Source organism: Rhodamnia argentea, chromosome 1, assembly GCF_020921035.1.
Source record: "Rhodamnia argentea isolate NSW1041297 chromosome 1, ASM2092103v1, whole genome shotgun sequence".
Taxonomy (NCBI): domain Eukaryota; kingdom Viridiplantae; phylum Streptophyta; class Magnoliopsida; order Myrtales; family Myrtaceae; genus Rhodamnia; species Rhodamnia argentea.
Window position 1 is genome coordinate 14022179 of NC_063150.1, and position 20994 is coordinate 14043172.

A 20994-nucleotide genomic window follows, 5' to 3' on the forward strand; every position below is an offset into this window, starting at 1 on the left:
CAAGTTGCTGCCATGACTGCTCGAGCTCTGAACTTGCACCCCCTCAGAAACCCCCATGAGCATTCTCCAACTCAATAACCTAATTACCAAACACATCACCCTGGTGGCCAAAATTGAAAGTCGACGTCGGACTCACACGTGAAGACAAGGAAAAATTGCAAGAACAAAGGCATTAATTTGATTCTTTCTCCAGGGCTGATTACTAAAAATTAAAACCAAACGTTCCCTACTCAGTCTCACTCGCTCCTTTCAATCTTCTGCTCGAGCTTCAACTTCGTTCAAACTCGAAATTGACCATGGGTTCTTCCTTCTTCCTTCCACCAACACAACATCGTTCACCCATCACGCAATTTCTCACGAAACTAATTTTGTCCTTCCATGAGATATGACCCATCTTCGTTCCTTGTCCTCATCATACACTGATTTATGAGTCAGGATTCTTCATTTCCGTTCCCTGGAGAGTAAATCGAAAGCCACAAGGGATGAATCACCCATTACCTACCACCAAACAACTGCAAAAAGCCATCGCTCAGCCTTCAATTCGCCATCCATGGGACAGCGAGCTTTGTTCTAAGCTTTTATTACTCCACAAATCTGATTTTATAAGTTTGGTTACCAGAATGGCAGAAACGTGGTTTCCAGAAGACCAACTGAAAAAAAAAAGGAAAAAAAGAGAGCAGAAAGCTCCCAGCAGGAAAAAAATCCCTTCCTCCATGAACTGACATGTAACAAAGAATACAACTGTTTTACAATAAGCAGGAAGCTTACCCTCCAAAGCCCTCTGCCAAGATAAACGCAAAAGATCCAAAACCAAAATAAACCGATAACGAGTTATTGCTAATGACTATACCCACAAAAAAATTTTCTCAAGGAAAAAAAAAATGAATGGGGCTAACTCAGCACCCATAAATAACAATGAGGCCACCAGACCATCCCCTGTATACAAAAGAACAAAGATGAACTCTTCGACTCACCCCGGGAGAGTAGTGGCCATGCCTCATAAGAGAGAGGGACTCTATCCCATATTATGACACAACAGTATGTTCAACATTGCTGAGACGAGTCACTCTTATAATGTGATGGCAAAACCCACCCAACTGAATACTCCCAGACACATAAACTGAGAAAAGCGGCAGCCGCCGAATTCTCTACGACTTTAGGAGGTGTAAGCGCTTCAAAACTTGAACCTCTAGGGAGCACTCTCACTGACCTCAATGACTGAGAACCATCCAATTGGAACAATCACTTCATAGGGACTTGCAAGAACTCTCCGTTTCCCACAAATGAGAGATCAAACCAAAGAAAAACTTCAGACCAAAGAGCATTTCTCTACTGCATGAGGGTATTTTGCCTCAAGTCATGAAACAGGGGTGGCTGATGCTTTCTCTACCTTCTCTTTTTCTATTGCTGCTCTCCTCTGCTCTGCGTGTTGAGCAACCCCATTGGCAAGTGCTTGATAATGAAAGTCCAGTGTCTGCATGAGGTTCTGGAACCTCATTGGGTTTGACACTTGCATGGCTAAAAACAGGAAGGAAAAGTTAACAACAGTGTCTTCTACGACAAAATAAAAAATGGTGTGTCCAATTCCCAGGGAGCACCCTCTTCCACTAACCTTTGACCATGTCAACGAAGAATATGAAGGGGTCAACCTCATCTATCGGTGACTGCAATTCTTCATCGTCACTATAGTCATCATCAGAGTCGTCATCGTCTTCGTCATGTGGACGGAATGCCTTTGCCTGCATGATCAACATTGGTCTCCCTAAGAAACTCCAATGACCACTTTAAAAAGAAAGTTCAGCCCATCATGATTTTTACATCTTACTGACTGACTAATTTAATTCTTGTGGTGTATGCACTTTTGAGAATTTTTTTATAGGCAGAAACACATGAAACTTGCACAACATATAATTACTTGAAGTTCACCTAATATTCTAAATTTTAGCATGAAAGCGAAAAATACTTCAATTATCTTTAAGGGGAAAAAAAGCCCATGTCATCTTTTTTGCCGTTAGGCAATTATTTTGATTGTCAATTTCCAAAAAATTGTCCCTGATTGCTTCTTGGATCCGCACTAAGCATGCGTGCGCATATCAAGATAGTATAGCAATGACAATGCAGTGACTGATTACCAGAGAAAAGGACAATCACCAGTAAATTCCTCTATATATGTGGCATGGCCGCATGGCAGGATCTTAAAAATTCAAAACAGTTCCATCCTACTTTCCAATGTTTAGCAGCAACTGTATTCCTCGATAACTACTCCCACCCTTAGACGTTCTCCAGTTGAATGATTTAAAGATTCAGGGAACTCCATGAAATTCCGAATAAGATAAAAACAAAATGGCACTGCAATTATATCCATATATGAATGCATAAAGCGATATCAAGACCTTCTCTAAGATTCAGAATTCTGAGCCAGGAATGGAGCCCAATCAGGCCCAGCAAGGAAAGATCGAGTTACAGAGCAAATGTACCTGTGCTGCCAATTTCTGGTATCTGATGCTATCAGCTTCATCCCCATCCTCACCCATCTCTTCAGACCCGTCAACTTCATCGTCTTCATCATCTGTTTGGAAACCATCCATTTCATCATCATCTTCAGCCTCGTCCTCTTTTTCAGCTTCTGGGGATACAAAATAGAAGAGGTAAATCTTGCAGAACCACCATAAATAACAGGTGAAAAAAGACCAGATACAATCGAAAATGGGAATGAACCATATAGGGTAAAAGTAGGATCAGACAATTATAGAGGATTTGAGACCTGCAATTTGATCTTTGTATTTAACTAACAGATCAAGCGTGGCTTTGAAAACACGCCCCAAAGCCTCCTCTGGTAATTGATCAGCAGGAAGAGCCAATAGAGACGTTAGGCCCAAGCAGCAGACTTTCTTGTCATGTTCTCTGTATTATGCAAAATCAGGAAAATGATTGATCCATCAGAAATAAGGAAAAATGTCCAAGAAAAGAAGTTCACTGACGATTACCTTTTGAAATTAGCGAGAAGGCCACTTTTTTTAACTTGTTGCAGCATCTGAAACCACAGACTGAAGATTTCTGTGGCAATACCCAGCTTTTGCAATATGCTGAGTGTCAAGCTCACATTGTAATAAAGAGCATTGGCAATCTATAAGTAACATATAAAAAAACAATTTTTAATTAAAGATAAGAGAGGAAATAATGTGAGAGACAACATGATAATGAACTGATGGTAGGAAAAAGAAAGATCCATCGAATCAAAGGAAAGATTTTCTCCTCAGCTCCTCACCACTTGCATGAGAAGACATTTTAAGTAGGATTTCTCAGTACGCCGCAACCGCTCAACAGTGATTCTGAGATATGGCTCAACCCACTGATCTACCTGACCTTTGCAGTTCTGGAACACTACTTCAATGAGCTTTGGAGCTGGCTCAATGTCATTATCTTCTAGGTTTTTGTCAGCCACAACCTACTCAAGAAAATAAAGAACACCTAGAATTATCAGAAAAGATAAAAATAATCATACAACAGAGCCAGCATAGCATTTAAAAGGTACTCACAGATGAAACCATATTCCACAGACTTTGCTGATAATCGGGCTCCTTGCAAGTCAAAAAATGTCCAGTTCCTCTCGAGATGTAGTTGTCCAAAGGAACTAGTATATCTGCTTGATACAAATGTAGTAAGAAACACATATAAGGCCCATTTCAAGGGGCTTGACAGCTTTTAAACACCAAAGCACAAGCTGACATACAATTTACGCAGCCTCTGATGACAAATATGTCAGGGCCACAATGATGACTAAACCTTCTTTTTTCACTAACAGTCCGTCATAATTCCCCTAGGCCATTAATCCATTTGCTTTTAATGCCTTCTTAGGCGTCTATAATTCCCTTAAGACAGCATAATGTAAGCCTAAAAAGTGGACCTTGAGAGCGTCATTTCCCGCGTCCTAATTAAATCAAATGATAATATTCTTACCACTAAATGAACTCAAACCTATGACCCAAAAAAAAAAAAAGAAATGAACCCATACCGAGGCACTTCAAACATACAGAGCTAAGCACATATTTACCTTTCAAGATGAAAAGACAAGACACTGCTTACCCAAACATAAAAGTATTTGTTGAATAAAAGCGTGAGGCACAAGAAAAGGAATTTCATACAAGATCAAACAGAGAATGGAAATGCCAAATCACATCAAGCAACTCAATGACACATGATATCAAGAACAAAAGCTAATTACTTACTAGGAAAGAAATCAATTGCCCACTCTGCGAGTGCATCCATCATCAATGGCCAGAGAGTCCACATATCCATTGATATTGTAGGTGAATAGAAGGTCATGTAAGATACAATCTCCAAAACTTCTTCAAAAACCTCTGTCGAAGTACAGGACAAGAGACCGTCAGTAAATGTAAGTATTCAGTGTCATGGACTTCATACGATAATGTCATCACTAAGTAGCTCACTGCTTACAATTTAAGGAAAATAAATCGGCTAAGAGCATTCTCAAGGCAGAAAAGGACAAATAATTTGCAGGAAACGTTTGAATCATCCAAGGAAACTGCTCAATGTGATTGCGAAATTGAAGGCATCTTTTCTTAACACAGTGGTCCATATTTCAAGAGTTACCCACAAAGAATCCAGCAAGATGGACAAGAGACTCTTAGGCATTGCATTGTGAGGAAAAAAGAAGACCCTGATATTTCACAAATGCATAGGCTAGTATGAACTTTTCAAGAGCACCAACCAATCAACCACATCCACTGGCAACAAGTCCACAGGTCGAACCTCGTATAAATGAGGAAAGTCAGGGTTAGTCTTCAAAAAGATCTCCACACCGTAAAAAAGCTCAGTATCATGAGAAATGCTGGACTACCAAATTGTAGCCTCTCTGAAAGTTAATTTCATACTTCTCTCTATCACGTGCATGAAATTCAGAAACACATAAGGGCATCTAAACAAGATATCCATTGCCCAGCATGCAATAGGAAGAAGCAGAGAAAGGAGGAGTTGGGGGACAGGAGGAGGAGAAAAGAGAGAGGGGGGGGGGGGTTGGGGTGTGGGTGTTGAGGAGAGGGAGAGACGATTTCAAAAGTGTCACATTAAACAGAGTCAATTTTGTACTCTGAATGGAAGATCAGCTATATGGCATTATTATCCTAGCTTCACTTCTCGCTAAAACATACTCCTACCCGATTTTCAATCAGTGGATAGTAAGTAAAACCACAAATCTAAAACAATCTTTTGCCAGTACAGTACTAGCTGAACTTTTGGTTCACCAAATGAGCAAATGTGAAGTTTTTTTCAGAGAGAGTTTAAGATCACCGATGCTCCCCATTAGAGGGAAACTGTACAATTGTGAAGGCCAAAAAAGGTACTAAGTGACTCCCACCCATTTTGCTTGCCATCAAGAAAAACTAACTAAAGGACTGTTTCATCGGGATAAAAATAAGTATCTATGGTTATTCTATTTTTCACCAATTACACTTTCCATACTTCGAACTTCATGACATATATCATGGATCAAACAACTTCCTTCCAGCATCCTCGCCACACCATCCCCAACGCATAGACAAATCCGACTTTTGCAAGTAGCATATGAAGAAAATCAGCAACAATGAAGAAACCAAATCCCCACCAGCAATCAAAAGGCAAGTGAGAAAGACATTAGGCAAACCGCTTATCACAAAATACCCTTTTTGCAGCTTTTCTGTTAGGGGTAAGTGTATCGGAAGTCCTGAAACTTGTTGCAAAAGCTCAGTCATGTTTTACCATCAAAATTAAAATCTTGTTCATAGTTCCACATACCGAGAACTGATCAAAGTGAGGCAGCTGAGTCCCAATCAGCTCCTCATTCACTCCCAACCGTCTAAGAGTAGCCAAATGGCATAGAAATGTCTATCTCGTTGCTCTGATCGGAGGCTTCCCTAATGATTGAGGGGGTTGCAAATCCAGAAGTGAATAATTTCTTTGTCAAAAATTCTTTTTAAGGCTAGATCCTGGTCTCGTGTTCCGTTATAAACAAATTTTCGACAAGTAACAACAATCTAAATATCAAAAGTTGAAGATGCAGTTCCATCTGTTTGATGATTACAAGTATCTTCTATGATTGAGTGTGAGATAGTGTGGTCTATAGATCACTTTAGGTCAGATTCCACCTCATGGGTCAATTCAGGTCGCATGACACCTAAGCTAACAAAATGGACAGATCCATAGCGTCAAGCCAAAAATATAGACAAGAAAAAAGAACGAAAAGAACTTAGGTAACATGGTAGCCAGAAATAACAGCAAGGATCGGCATCCACCTTGTCCATCGGTAGTCAACATTTTACGCATTATGGGCAGCAAAGTTGGTTCAACTTGGATGAAGAGGTGAGGAAGCCTGCTCACTGACTCAAGGATCGTGCTTATGGCACGCAAACAACCAACAGCAGCTAGAGCACCAGGATCATCACCTTCATCATCAGCTTCAGCGGAGTTCATACACCTCCAGAATGCAGAAGCCTGTCATGAACCGTGTGATCAGCATTTCAAGCAAACAAGAAAAACAGCAGTGAAGAAAATCTAAACCAGACTCGTTACCAAATTCTGGCATAACCCAAGAGCATACGGTGCCATCTCCTCCCCAAATTTGTCAACAATTGTCTCCAATGTGAAAACAAGGTCCTCATTCTCAACCTCATTCATAAGCTTAAAAAACTCTGCATATCCAAGCATTAGCGGCAATTAACAGAACTCCCTATCGACTTCAGACAACACAGAAAGGTTCTCAATACCACATACCGTCAAGGAGCTGCGGAAGGATTGGACGGATTTCATTCAAGTCTGATTCCCAGGAAAAAAGTAATTTTCATAAGCACATTTTGCGACAAAATGGAAAAGGAAAGAGAAACAGGAAAAAAAGGAAAAAACTATGAAAAGGAAGATGAAGAGACAATGGAGAGGTGAATATGCAAAGCCGTATACCTCTGCAAGCTTCAACAAAAGAACGCAATGCAAAAACTGAGTCAACACGGACAGGGAGCTCAGGATCCCGTAGCCCAGAAACAACACTGTGCAAAGCTTTCCGGAAGTTGTTAGGATCAGAAAAATTGATATGAGCATACTGTCCGGCAACCCATGCAGCCTATAATATCAGTAAAACCAAAGAAAGTCATTAAGGGAACGACTGAGGTAAACAAAGTTCTAGAGTCTCTTGAAAAATCAAGCATTGCACCCAAATAAGACAAGATATTTAGTAAACGCTGAATTTTCTTTAACCTGGAAATTGAAAGGGATCCCCAGCAAGAACTTCACTACATCAATACCAATACATACACATTTTTAAGGGACAAAAGTGAAGACAATTATAATCAGTCTTTTCTATTAAATTCTTTTATCAAACTTTTCTGATTAATTGGCCCAAAAGCTCCCAAGGAAAAATAGTTCTAGTCTTAATGAGGAGCTGCGAAAACAAATGAACAACTTGCAACTCCATGGCTTCTAAGTTGCAACTTACCTAGAGAAGAATATGGCTCCAGGTACTAATTAACGACAGCAAAAACAATGTTTACCAGATGTTATCTCACCAGCCAGCCATCACGTTGATAAATCAAGAATTATTCCAGACTTCATCTTCTCGCCATGTGTTACAAAGAGCATTTATTAATAAAGAATTTTCAAGTATGTTTCCAATTTATTATGACGAATGCAAAAGCACATACCTAGGAACAAAATACTCAAGTCCTAATGAGAAGTGAGAAAAAAATAATCTTTCCCTTGAAGAAGTAGATGAATCCAATGAAACAACCTTAGCTCTCAGGTGCCCAACAGGACTGGTAAATTCAGGGAATACGTGCTGCACCAACATTCTTTCTAGTGCAGCCTTGTATGGTTCAGTTTGCTTCAATTTATCACAGAGTGCTCCAATAGCAAGAAGAGCACCATCTTTTTGTCGATAGGGTTTGTACTCCACGGGTGATTCATCATATCTAGCAAGACGTATGGGATAATTTAAAATATGTCAAACTTGATTAGCATGTGAACAATATGTCAAACTTGATTAGCTTGCTATAATGCGGTGCCAGTGGTCATACATAACCACTCCTAATGGTGCCAAAGTACACGTGGAAATTTATTAATTTAGAAGTTACCTCTTAAATATCTCCACAATGAATTGGATGAACTTTTGTAGATTTTCTTTTCCACGTTTTCTAACCAACTCACTGACAAAATCCATGGATGCAGTTCTTGGACTGTAAAGATCTTCGATAATATCTATATGAAAATGCAACAGGTCAAGCACACAGAACAAAACCATCAATCAAACAATTTAGAAGACTTACCATAACCCTTCCGCACATACTCATGCGGGTCCTCATCCCAAAGCTTCTGATCATTGTCATTGAAGCACATGAGGGGAAAAACAATCTCAAATAGAAGAACTTCAAGTCTTGGTTGCAGCAATTCGAACATGCTGTTCTTGTTGATGCTGCAATCCAAAAATAGAAGTATAGTGGAAAATTAGTGCCAGATGAGGACAGAATGACTGTCTCTACCCCTCATGCAATGAGCATTTTGATATCATAAGCTTTTACAAGGTTTTGGGACAAATAAAACACATTAAAGAAAGTGCACAATTTAAAAAGGCTTCTAGATACTAAGTCATCACCAGTAACTAAATTAGGTACATCAATGTAATAACCATGCATGGTCAGAACTAGAGTTCGTGAGATCTTCCCATACGTAAAACAGTAACATCAAAAACCAAGTCTTAATTCACTACGACGGGTCGGCTATATCAATCCCATTGCATGCCGTGTGTAATAACCATGCATGGTCAGACTCTTATATGCTCTAAATGCCACATATCTTTCCTTATCGTCTCATTCCAAGTCATAGGCCTTCCCCTGTCCCTTCTAACCGGTATTTCCATCCTTGCAAAAATCTCCTTACTGGAGCATCAGAAGGTTTCATTAAACATGACCAAACCATCTCACGACCTTTTCTCATCTTATCTTCGATTTGGGCAACACCTACCTATGTAGTCGTTCCCACATCTAATCACACAAACTTAATCGAAAATGGGAGAAGTACCAGCTATTTGGATGACAATTTGAAAGACAATATTCACACTAGATTTTAACCTATCAACAACCAGTAACCATTAATTCACCAGAGCAGACTCATCTTGCACTCCGCAGTCATATCCAACAAATCATACATTTGAAGCTCTCTAGTTTCGCAACAACATTACTGCAAAAACAAACGCATTAGAGCAAAGATCTGGCGATGCAATATGTATATGCAAGATACTATTAGTCCAACCTGTTGCAGAGATATTGAAGAATGAGATTAATAACTCTGTCAGGTAGATAACCTCCAGTACGAATAACATTCAACAAATTTAAATGGCACTCCAGTATTTTTCCTGCATAGTTCTTCTGAAACATTTGAGCAAAGGCCTTATTTTCAGGGTTCTGAACCTTGAGATCTCCAAACCTGTAACAAGAGAGGTGAAATTTTAACTAAACTACAAATTGCCTTAAGAGAAGATGTCGATTTTTTCATTAACTTACTTCGGAACTCACCGTGTGTACAGCCTGTTTAAAATGTGTACTGTCCATTTCTTCAACTTCCACCAACCCCAAGCTTTTCTATTCTCGGGATCTACTGGCTGGCCATCGATGGGAACCGGTCTTTCCAACACGTTTAAGAAAAGAATCATCCAACCATTGAACACATTAGGATCAAATAACTGCTTTGGAATTTCCAACTGCATTTAACAAAAAATGTAAGACGATTATAAAAGGTCAGCCAAATGAATTGATATCATCTATAGAAGTTTTAGTGTTTGATTTGATCAAAGTCACTAATACAAGATTCTGCCATATCTAAGAAATGAAGCCTCACATACATAGATAGAGGACCAGAATATTTTGCAAATGAGCTTAATTAGATCCGCCACTTCCAGTGATGGATTGACAATCTGGACAAGTCTATTAAAGATATTGAGCAGATGAGGGAATGTCTCTTCAACAATGTGATAAACAGGTGTCCTTTCCTCGTCGGACTTGAACCTGACAAACAAAATCAGAAAATATATGAACAATAAATCAAATATCCCAGGCAGATGGGACTCATGAATAAACACTTAGGATAAATTGCTATGATGCCTTCAAAAGGAAAAATCGCTGTTGAGAAAGCAATTCAATGCAACCAACATAACCAAGACCATCAAAACATCATCATAAGAGAAATGAGTAGAGGTGACAACCACAGAAAGATTAAATTAAACAAGAGATGCAACTTGAAACAGTTCAAAATGTTGACAAAAGAAAAAGGAGCATAGAGTTACTACAAAATAATCAGAAAGTATTCTTTAAGAGCAACATTTTCAACACCAACTTGACTCAGTTAGGTTTCTTAGGTAAAGAAAATTTAAAGAAGGAAACCTTCACCCTTACAGTATAGAATCGACTGTTTTGCTCACATCATGTTGTTGAGATATTACACTGGAAGACCAGTGAATTTGTCATTGAATAATCAACTGCGTCATCCTTCCAACACCTTGTTGAATATTGATTCGTCTCCCTTGTCATCACACCAAACTGAAAGTCTAATGCATACTCATCCAAAGGATTTTCCATGAAGTTCACGGAAATTCCTTAAATACGCAACTGAGGTTGTGATCTATTCACAAAAAGAAGCTATGACAAGGAGAATCTAAGGGTTGATTTTATCCGCCTCTTTTCTGAAAAGCTATTCGATCTATCAAGAGGTACAAAATATGTTTCAAACTCTCCTTTTCTACCATCTCCATGAAATTCAGGAAGCTGATAAACCCCCTTCTGCTCCCAATGCCCACCTAGTACTATAAGCCATTTCTACTTGAAAAGTTCTTTGGTTTCTGTGTCTTTAGCTTCACTCTCAAACTTATTTTGCATAAAAAAATAGTCCAAAATAATCTGATCTCTTGGACAAGTAAGTCCTCCTGAATTGATTGTCAACTCTGTTTTCAATAAAGAACATAGCTCCCCAAGGACATACACAAGGGCCCTCACTTGACCAATCGAAATCATCTCTTGATGATTGTATTATCATCACTAGGCATGTATTCGCAAGGAGAGGTAGAGTCTACCAATTCTTTCGATAGATTTCCATGTGTTCGACAAGTCAATGATGCAACATTTGATGAGGTAAGAATTTCGTACTCTGCACATGACAAACTATTATGTTTTGTAGCATCCTAATTATCCTAGTTTGGGCAAATCAGGTACAAAGAAAAGTAGACACTGTGTTCAGCAGTGTTTGCTATTACTTACTATGGATACTTTTAGACTTTGCAATCGAAACAACAATGCTAAATGACAAATTTCACCCGACTCTAAATGAGCGTGAACATTTTCTTTCAAAAGTATACAGTCTGGGTGACAAGTACAGTTTGGATCTCAAAATTAAAATTTTAGCACTTGTTCCGTCATCCATGCTAGCTATTGCTGTCACTGTGCAGCAGCATTTCCACATCATTCAGCTAGCCTAATCTGCTGCCCTTCAATAAGGTATTTAAAATAGGATAGGATGTTTTATCCATTTCCTAAGGCCTTCCAACTAGCGCTATCTTTCTATCTGCATATACCAACAATTCTAGCACCATCTTTCAATTGCCACATACCCAGTTGGCCAAGTAGCATTCTCCTAAGTTCTTAAAAGAAACCACCACAAACTAAACTCATCTTGAAGGAACTCATTTTAAGAGCCAAAAGTTCAAGTAAATTGCTCTCAAAGTCATACACCTTTTCCTACAACCACACACTTTACCGAACTTTTAATTCACAATCAAGTCATCAACTTTGATTTTACTTCAATAAAGTCCAACGAGCTATCAGAAGGAATGAGCGAAGTCGGATGACTATAAAAGAATGGACATAAAAAATCTTTAACAAACTGACATTTTTTTAAATGCTCTGGATTAGAGTAATTCCAAAATGGGAAACTTTTTTCATTAGGATTTAGGATGAATAACATTTACAGTAAATCAAACCCACTCAGTTAGTATAATCTTTTAACAGGTATTTCAAAGTTCGTAAAAAAAGCAAAGTTGATAAATCAACACATGAAATCCCATCCACCACATTGTCAAGTTCATGTTGCACTTTAACATCACAAAAATTTGACTATCATTGGAGCAACAAAATCCACATGCATTCATGGTTGAGACCATGAGTGATGAGTGCGCGAATATACACATACAAAAGCGAGGCATCCCACAATTCAACATTAACTACCCTACCTGCATAAGAAAATTACAAATATTAAAATGCTGTGTCTACAACGCCAAGGCCCACTTTGCTAAAATATCCATATCTAAAGGAAGCATAAGCTGGCACCACCTAAGAATGCAAATAAGCTTCCCTTGTTTTCAACTAGCCAGAGCAAGTGACTCCTCTTATTCTAGAGAAGAATGGCGAAAATCATACCCTAACTCATAATCCCGATACCCCTTCCAGGAAGAAATCAGAGCAGAATGGTATCTGTGCATTGATTAGTGTTATTAACACAAATTATGCCAAAAGAATTAGATGGGAAATGTCCGCATCAGAAGACTGAGTTCCTAAATGATTTGGATGTGTACGTACTCATATTTTCTAGCAAGGATTCTCAACACAAATAAAGCTCCATATACTTGTTGATCTTGAAACTTGTGCTTAACCCAGTCCAGTAGGTGGGGCCACTGCTCCGGATAATCAGCATGAACGATCGTCTTTAAGCACTCACCAAGCTGCACCCTGCGCATCTAAGTATAAATTAGTATTTTGAACAGTGGGCTTGGAATCACACTGAAAAATATTAACAGAAGAAATCCACAATGACCTTTCCTTTCATACTTATGATGTTCATATTAGAGGTAGCATCAGAAAACAGATGAAGTATGCCAAAAAATTCTTCCTCACTAGTGAATAAAAGCAATAGAAAGAGAAGAATAAGAGAGAGCTAATTTAATTATCAAACAAAAAAGGAACAATACCTCAGTAAAGGGGGGACTTGAGCAACAAATACTAGAATGTGATCTCGAACCATATCTTTATCGGTCTTCAAGATTGGTTGGTGCTCATCTACATTTTAATATGACAAACATAAGCAAAAGGGACAAAAATCTTACTGCGTAGCAGCAAAGAACTCAATCCAATCAATCAAACCAAGGAATGAAAGAGTACCAGGCTCATGAGGGGACCAGTGCTTAGCAATGAAGTTTTTGAAATGGATACTAGCAACCTGCCGCACAGCCATGTCGCAATTATTGTCCACGATGATCTGCAACGACCTTACAAGATGCTGCGGTGCGTATTGGAACTGCCAAAGGGTAACACACGAAAGAAAAGCAATTCATCAAAACCAAGAGAAATATCTAACAAAGCCCTCAAATTATCCTAAGTCGAGAAAGAAATAAAAGTAAATACACTTTAATCCGAAAGCAAACCGACCCATATCACCACTCGAAAGAGTAGTACTTCGCCAAAGCATAAATGAAAAAGAAGCATCCAGTAAACAACAACGACGAAACCCAATTAAGATTGGAAGAACGATGATTGAAGCTACTTAATACTCCCGGAACATAATCTAGACATCCAGAAGAAAGAGCTGAATGCGCAAAACCGACTGGCCAAACCTGGTTCAGGCTTTGCTCCGCGGCCTTGCGCTCATCGGGGTTAGGACTCAGAGCAGCTTGAAATATCACGGTGAGCCCCGGAAGATCCATACCCAAACAATTGCCACGAAGAATCGGCGATCGAGAACCTCCAAAATCGAACTAGAAAAGCTGCAAGCTGGTGATTGCTTTCCCTGATCGGCCGACCGACCTGATCGTTGCTCTAATTGCGCGCTTCCGCCGCCGAAGCCCAACGGCGGCCGGTCGCTCCCTCTCTGCGATGCTTAGAGGGAGAGATAGAGAGACAGAGAGACAGATAGAGTGTGCAGAGAGGAGAGAGAAAGGGAAGAGAGAAGGGGAGAAGGACGACGAAGAGAGAGCGGGTATTTAAATCGTTAGGGTTTACGGTTGTTTAACTAAACCGTGCGTATTTTATTTGCACGTTTGTAAGCCTCCCCCCTCCCCGCACGAGCTGTCCCCGGGATTATTCACCCACGTTTGGCCTCGCGAAACGTCGGCGTGCGCGGTCCGTATGATCCATTTGAGATGTGCATTTACCGCGGCGATCGAGATCGACCCATTTAACTCGTCATATTTTCGACCATAAAAAAAAGTTTCCATATTAACCCATTTTTTTCCTTAAATGTCGATCGTGTGGCCTAGATTTAGACCCCGTCTTGGCAACCGAACTAGGTAGTTGTTATCGATAAGGACCAATCAATAAAAACCAAGGTTAATCAAAGAACGATTGCTTATTGTTGCAGCATTGGCATGAAGGATGAGTAGAAGCCAAACCGATGGATGAATAAAAGCGAGCGGTTATCAAATCACATCCTCGATGATAAGAGAATCAAGGCATAGAATCTTAAAGTAATGACCGCCGTTGTCGATTACCTGTTATACTCTCGACTATAAATAGCCTAGAGGACTTTATTTCAAAAGATCCACAGTCAATAACACATTTATTTGTTTTATTCATTCTTTACCAGCACTTCTTATTCATCTATTGTTTAGTTTAGTTTAGTTCATAGTATAACCTTTTCGATACATTTCTTGTCGGACCACACATGACCCCGATTCAACTTTTAAAAAACCAAAAAAATGAAAGCCTTGGTGAAATATCTTTCCTCGATAAACATTTTCTGCGAAACAACATAATTTAATTATCAAAAGCTAGGGAAAGGAAAACAAAAATCAGATTGGTAAAATTTAGAAAAACCAAATATGGGGTTGTCGCCACGAACACCGAAGATGTGTTAGGCCGAAGATAGCGGCGCCTCAGCCTCGTTTGCGAGGAATTTCTCAACTCCTTGGTGGGGATTATCTATATAAGGCAAAAATGATCATAAACTTAAATACAAACCTAAGCTAGCCATTGATCAGTTTGGAAAACCCAGATAGACTGGACCCTTTAAGGTCAAATAGTGATAGAAAAGTCTCTTGGAACTTGAAATTTTAGAAGAATTCCAAAAAAACGCTTAAAATCCTCTCATTTTCTCAAATAAGAGCTCCAAGTGAACCATGTTTCAAATAAGGACATGAAGTGCTCTTATTTTCTCAAACAATAGTCCGAAGTGAATATTATTTCAAATAAGGACTTGAAGTGGCCATAAAATCTCAAGAAAGGGTCTGATTTTAAGGGCACTTTTGTCTTTTTACTTGTTTGATTTTTTTTCTTTATTATTATACTTTTCTTTTATCTGTTTTCTAAAAAACTAACAATTTTTTTTTTTTAAAAGAGACAACATACACAAGTAGAGGGCCCCACCCCCCGGAGTCGGGGGCCAAGGTCGGCGGGGTTGCCGGCCAAAGGCGAGGGCCAGTAGGCCCTTGCCAAAATCGAGAGAGGGACGAGCCCTCCCCCGGATCTGAGCGGGGGTCGTCGGCCGCCGCCCGACCTAGGGAAGGACAGGCAACCCCCTAGGTCCTAAGAAGGGTTCGTCGGCCCTTGCCCGGCTCCGAAAGAGGGCCCGACCCTCTCCTAATTTTCACGAGGGCTAGAGGCCCTCGCCTTTGGCCGGTGAGGTCACCGGTCCTTACCGAGGCACCGGCGACCCCGCCGGCCTTCGCCACCCTGGTTGACCCCCCCACTAGCAATGGGCCGGTGGCCACAAGCGGGAGGGGCACCCTCTCACCCGTGTGGCTATTTCTTTTTATTTTATTTTTTTACTTTAAAAAAAGGAAAAAATAGAGAAAAAATGAACAAAAACTCAAATGAGAAATGACGAAAATGCCCTTTAGGGTAAACTCTTTTTTGAAATACTATAGTCGGTTCGGGCCCTTATTTGTACATATTATGCCACTTCAGGCCAATATTTAAAACAAGGTTCACTTGGGGTTTTTATTTGAGAAAACGAGAGGATTTCGGGCCCTTATTTGAAATTTTCCTTGAAATTTCCATACGAGTATAAATCTCGAATGAAAAATAGTTTAGCCTCAAATTTATGTACACTTTCACAAGTGCACTTTGATCCAATCCCCAAAGTGATATTCGGAAGTGCTAATATAAAGGCCCATGGGGAGAACTGGATCGGACTCATTATTTATTATTTCTTAGATGTAAATGTAATAATCCATTGGTTATTTTTTTATTTATTAAATATAAACCTAATTTTAATTAATATATTAAAATTAAAGTCTGTGTTGCACACCCCTACTAATAATCCATCAATTCCATTGGACTTCAAGGGAACCGGATCGGATCGAACCAGGTCCCCCCAGGACCATCCCGTCCGGTTCTTGGTCCAAAAACTAAGAACCGGTCCAACTCCCGGTTTCTGGGTGGAACCAAATCGGATTGGAAACTAATCACCCCTACCAAAGAGATATTCGAAAATGCTAATCTAAGGCCCATCAACTCCAAACACAACCAATATGTAGAATATTTTGGAGTAAGCATGAACTCAATAGATGAACTCTCCAACTCTATGGTAGGATATCATTATACTATTTGAGGGAAAAGTACGCTAGAAGTGTCATAACTTGTGTACGGCGTTCACTTGAGTGCCATAACTTTCAAAACGTTCACTTAAGTGCCATAACTTTAAAAAATCGTTCACTTGAGTGCTACGTCGGAGCAAAATCGTTCAATTGAGTGCTATAGTAACTTTTCCGGCGTGCCCCGTCATCTTTCCGGCGTCTACAGTAACTTTTCCGGCGTGCTACGGTAACTTTTCCGGCATCTACAGTAACTTTCCCTACTGCCACGTCAACATGGCACTCAAGTGCACGATTTTTAAAAGTTATGGCACTTAAGTGAACGTTTTGAAAGTTATGACATTCAAGTGAATGCCGTACAAAAGTTATGGCACTTCTAGTGTACTTTTCCCTACTATTTGACCTCAAAGCACATCAATATAGTAACAACGAGTAATGACATATCACTTAAAGGAATCACTCTAACTCAAGAAGTGCCATTCAATATTTTGCTATAGTATGGTGTATATTAAACTCATTTCTTGATTAATTCTTTATTCATAGTGGAATATTTCAATTAGTCAAGAAGTACAAGATGTTTCATATATGTTTTGAGTATTGGTAACCTAATTCAAATACAACATATCGATCATTTAATCTTTTATGGGCACACATCATAGCATAAATTCATAAATAAATCAAAATCCACATCTGCAACTACATATTCAAATTTTTCATTACCGCCATTGAGTACAAGAATATCAACCTACTACGAACCACAAGCAGTCACTTACATGTTTTTAGATATATTATTTCAAATCATTTAAGACTTAAACCATACACGCATACACATATATACTTATATATGATTATAATGTGTTAATACCACAAAAAATCTCAAATTGATACACTTGTGATAAATTACCCCAAACTAATTTTTAGATCACAAAAAATCCCAAACTAGTACAGTGCATGACACATATACCATCATTTAGGTTTTGTCAAACTTAACCGTGAAATTGTTGAGCGGAATGGGAAATGGCAATAACTCGATTAACCTAGTAAGGAGAAGGGGTAAATCAATTTGTTCACTATGCTTTTGATGAAGGAATGTGAATAGTCTTTTGATCATTAGGCTCTATGAACCAAACTCCACCACCAGTAGAAAGTCTGCTCGGATATACCCGAGAATCTACATGTTCATCTCCCAAATTTTCATGTGGACTTGCTAAGTCAACTCGGCTATTGTCACGTGTCATCTAACTCAACAATTTCATAGTAAACTTGACTGAAGCTATAGGAGGGTAAATGAGTCACACATGTACCAATTTGGAGTTTTTGATGACCCAAAACTTAATTCGAGACAAGTTTATCACAAGTGTACTAGTTTGAGATTTTTTATGACCCAAAAATTAATTTAGAATAAATTTGTCACGGGTGAACCGATTTGGGATTTTCGTGGTATTGACCCTTACTATAGTCATGTGTGATAAAGTAAATGTCATGAGTTACATACAATTCAACACTCAACATACACAAATGAACGTAGAAATCTCATGTTGCGCAAGTACGACATAATAACTCATCGATATATACAAGTGAGTATCTACTCGATGCTGATCACTAGCCAAGACTCATCTCGACTAATGAGTTATCGTTGGCACCAATTTGTCACAAGCATACCAATTTGAGATTTTCAGTGACCCAAAAATTTATTTGAGGTAAATTTATTATAAGTGGACCAACTTGGGGTTTTTTCGTAGTATTAACACTAACGATAATCATGTGTCATAAAGTAAATGACATGAAAAACAAAAAACAATAAATAAATAAATAAATGTCATGAGTTACATACAATTCAACACTCAATACACATAGATGAACGTAGAAATCTTATGATGTGCAAGTACCACATAGTAAATCTCCGGTATACACAAGTGAGTATCTATTCAACATTCATCACAAGCCAAGACTCATCACGACTAACGAGGTGTCATCGGCTCCAATACTTGGTGGATGAGATTGTAAATATTTGCTTGTCATGCCTCTCGGCCCGTCCATCGTAGATGCCCTCTACACCGGCGATGATAAATACACCACTATGCAACCGCATGATGATGGCTATTCCATTATATCACATCTTAGGCTACACAAATCATAACAAGCTACACAAGCCTTTTCAATTGATGTATCAATCTTAGGACTTCATGTCCTCTCAACCAAGTAGAAACCGTCTCTAGACAGTTCAACATTTGTCTTTTCCCAAAATCTTTCACACATATTCATAAAAGGTGTGACTTTTGGCATATAAATCATGGCAAAGGCTTTCATTAGATGGCCTCATTAGCATGCCAATCATCATAACATCACAGCTGCTACATATATTTTAAAACCGTGTTTACAAATAACATCACCCTGGCCTCTTGGCCTTTTTGTATCAACAACGGAAACTAGATGCATATCTATGATCATTTGCAAACCCACTTATAAACGAGGGCTAATACCACGAAAAATGCTAAACTGGTATACCCGTGATAAATTTATATTAAACTATTTTGTTTTATCATAAAAAATTTCAAATTGGTACACTTATGACAAATTTACCCAAAATCGAATTTTTTATCATAAAAAATCTCAAACTCGTACATGTGACAATTTAACCCTCATTAGTTTTATTTAAATTGGGTTGAAAAATCTCAAACCGATACATCTGTGACAAACAAATGGTAAAAACTTTAAACCGGTACACCTATCAACCGACACGTGTCATCCATTCAACAAATTGATGGCAAAATTTAACGTAAAACCAACAAAGGGTAAATATGTCACAAATGTACTAATTTGGGATAAATTCACAAGTGAACTAGTTTAGAGTTTTTTTGTGGTAAAAAAATAGTTTGAGGTAAATTTATCACACGTGTACGGGTTTGAGGTTTTTCATGATATTGACCCTATAAATAATCGCCATTCACTACATAGTATGATCATGTGCAGGTCATTGATACATGACAAATGCCATGTATTTTAAAAAATCACATGTGTGAGTAATAATAATATCCTAATGGCATTTCATGTATAAACAGTGGTAATCAAACAATAATATGTATTGCAACATATAAGCCTTTGTCCTCTAAATACCATTTCATTCGTTTTTAGAGAATTTATTCAAATTCACAAACCATTGAGATGAAGTTTTCTTAAACAATCAACATTGTTATAATTTGTAATTTGTATGATTTCATTTCTAAAACCACGCTTGATTGAATTCACCTTAATGATCAAAACTAATATAACTTCCTATAATTCCATATTTCTAGAATTACACAATTGCCACCATAAAATTTCTCATTTTACAATTTTTACCCCTAACCATTTATCCACACTTAATCAAGCCATATTAATTAAACTTAATACCAAAGGCTATTTATTTTTTATGTAAAAGATATTAGCATTTTATTTACATAAAAGAAATGCCACATAATTTATAACATTACCAAAACAACCTACTTTTAAATTTGTTGTGCAATCAAGTCCAGTTTTGAATAGTTAGATCAATTGTCTAGATTAAGCAATAATTTCTGAAAATAACTTAACTACCTATTGTCATGAGATTTCTAACTTTTTCAATAGGCCCTTGAATGTCTAATTTTTGCAGAGTACTCCCCTAACTTGTAAATTACAAATTTGCCCCTAAAATTTCAAAAGTAGTTATTTTGAACCTATTTGATTTCCTTTACTCAATCCAACTTAGTAATCCACTAACTCACTCTTAAATTCATTGAAAATATTACAATTAAAAGAGTTATAGGTGATCAATTTCAAGGTGGGTTGGTTTTCATCGGGGAATGGAACCGGAAAGTGGACTAGATAGGGTATGTTTTCAGGTTGTGAAACAAGAAACCGACCCTATGTATCCCGAAACCGATGGTGTAATTTTTTTGGTTTATTCCATTAATATAATACTTGCACAATGCATTATGATGGTGTATGCCAGGTTTGGAACTGTTTAACTACACTAGAGGTCATTATGATAAAAATCTGAATATTGCCATTATGATTAGCAAATGACATAATGAATGTGTTAAATGCCCTCCTAGGACTAACAAAAATGAGTTGCTGAGAATATTGAAAAAAAGGCATCATATTTTCTTTGAATTTATTGAGGATCCTCTTACGCCTAGCATTTGCGAATCGTGGATTTGAATCAATGTCACAATGCATATTTAACTCACAATGAAAAGTCCAAAAAAGTTTTAAATTTATTGCATTGATATCAATTCAGTCATACTCATTTTAATTGGATCAATTTAGTCTTAAATCTTTTTGCATTGATATCAATGGAGTCCATTTGGCCAATTTTAGTCTAAAATTGCTGATGTAGATGCCGTCCACCCGTAATGGCACAATTGGTGTTAACATTGACATTTTCAATAATATTTTAATAATTTTTGAAATGTTTTAGCATT

General features: G+C 38.2%; 1 protein-coding gene across 2 annotated transcripts; it reads right to left on the minus strand.

Annotated features, from left to right (window-relative positions):
- Positions 1-679: 679 nt before the first annotated feature.
- Positions 680-13967, minus strand: LOC115757193 (importin beta-like SAD2). Of its 2 annotated transcripts, XM_030697322.2 has the most exons (23): positions 13634-13967; positions 13182-13317; positions 12992-13079; positions 12603-12752; positions 12444-12497; positions 9881-10043; positions 9555-9739; positions 9292-9465; positions 8310-8455; positions 8118-8241; positions 7775-7955; positions 6952-7111; positions 6769-6810; positions 6568-6686; positions 6291-6489; positions 4230-4361; positions 3540-3643; positions 3269-3448; positions 2988-3127; positions 2765-2904; positions 2478-2626; positions 1613-1739; positions 680-1518 (listed from the first exon to the last, which is right to left on the minus strand). In XM_030697322.2, the coding sequence occupies exons 1-23, from the start codon at positions 13721-13723 to the stop codon at positions 1358-1360; spliced, it is 3144 nt and encodes a 1047-aa protein (XP_030553182.2). In that variant the 5' UTR covers positions 13724-13967; the 3' UTR covers positions 680-1357. The 2 variants fall into 2 exon arrangements, with proteins under 2 accessions (XP_030553182.2, XP_030553183.2); XM_030697323.2 differs by lacking the exon at positions 12444-12497 and having other exon boundaries at positions 13634-13966.
- Between the last annotated feature and the right edge of the window lie 7027 nt (positions 13968-20994).

Bases quoted from the DNA above. Each gene is read 5' to 3' on its own strand.
- LOC115757193 (XM_030697322.2), bottom strand. From the start codon at position 13,723: ATGGATCTTCCGGGGCTCACCGTGATATTTCAAGCTGCTCTGAGTCCT. The intron at 9,740-9,880 runs GTATGTGAGGCT...TGTTAAATGCAG, and splicing joins TATTCTGGTCCTCTATCTAT to TTGGAAATTCCAAAGCAGTT. The intron at 1,519-1,612 runs GTTAGTGGAAGA...TCCTGTTTTTAG, and splicing joins CTTCGTTGACATGGTCAAAG to CCATGCAAGTGTCAAACCCA.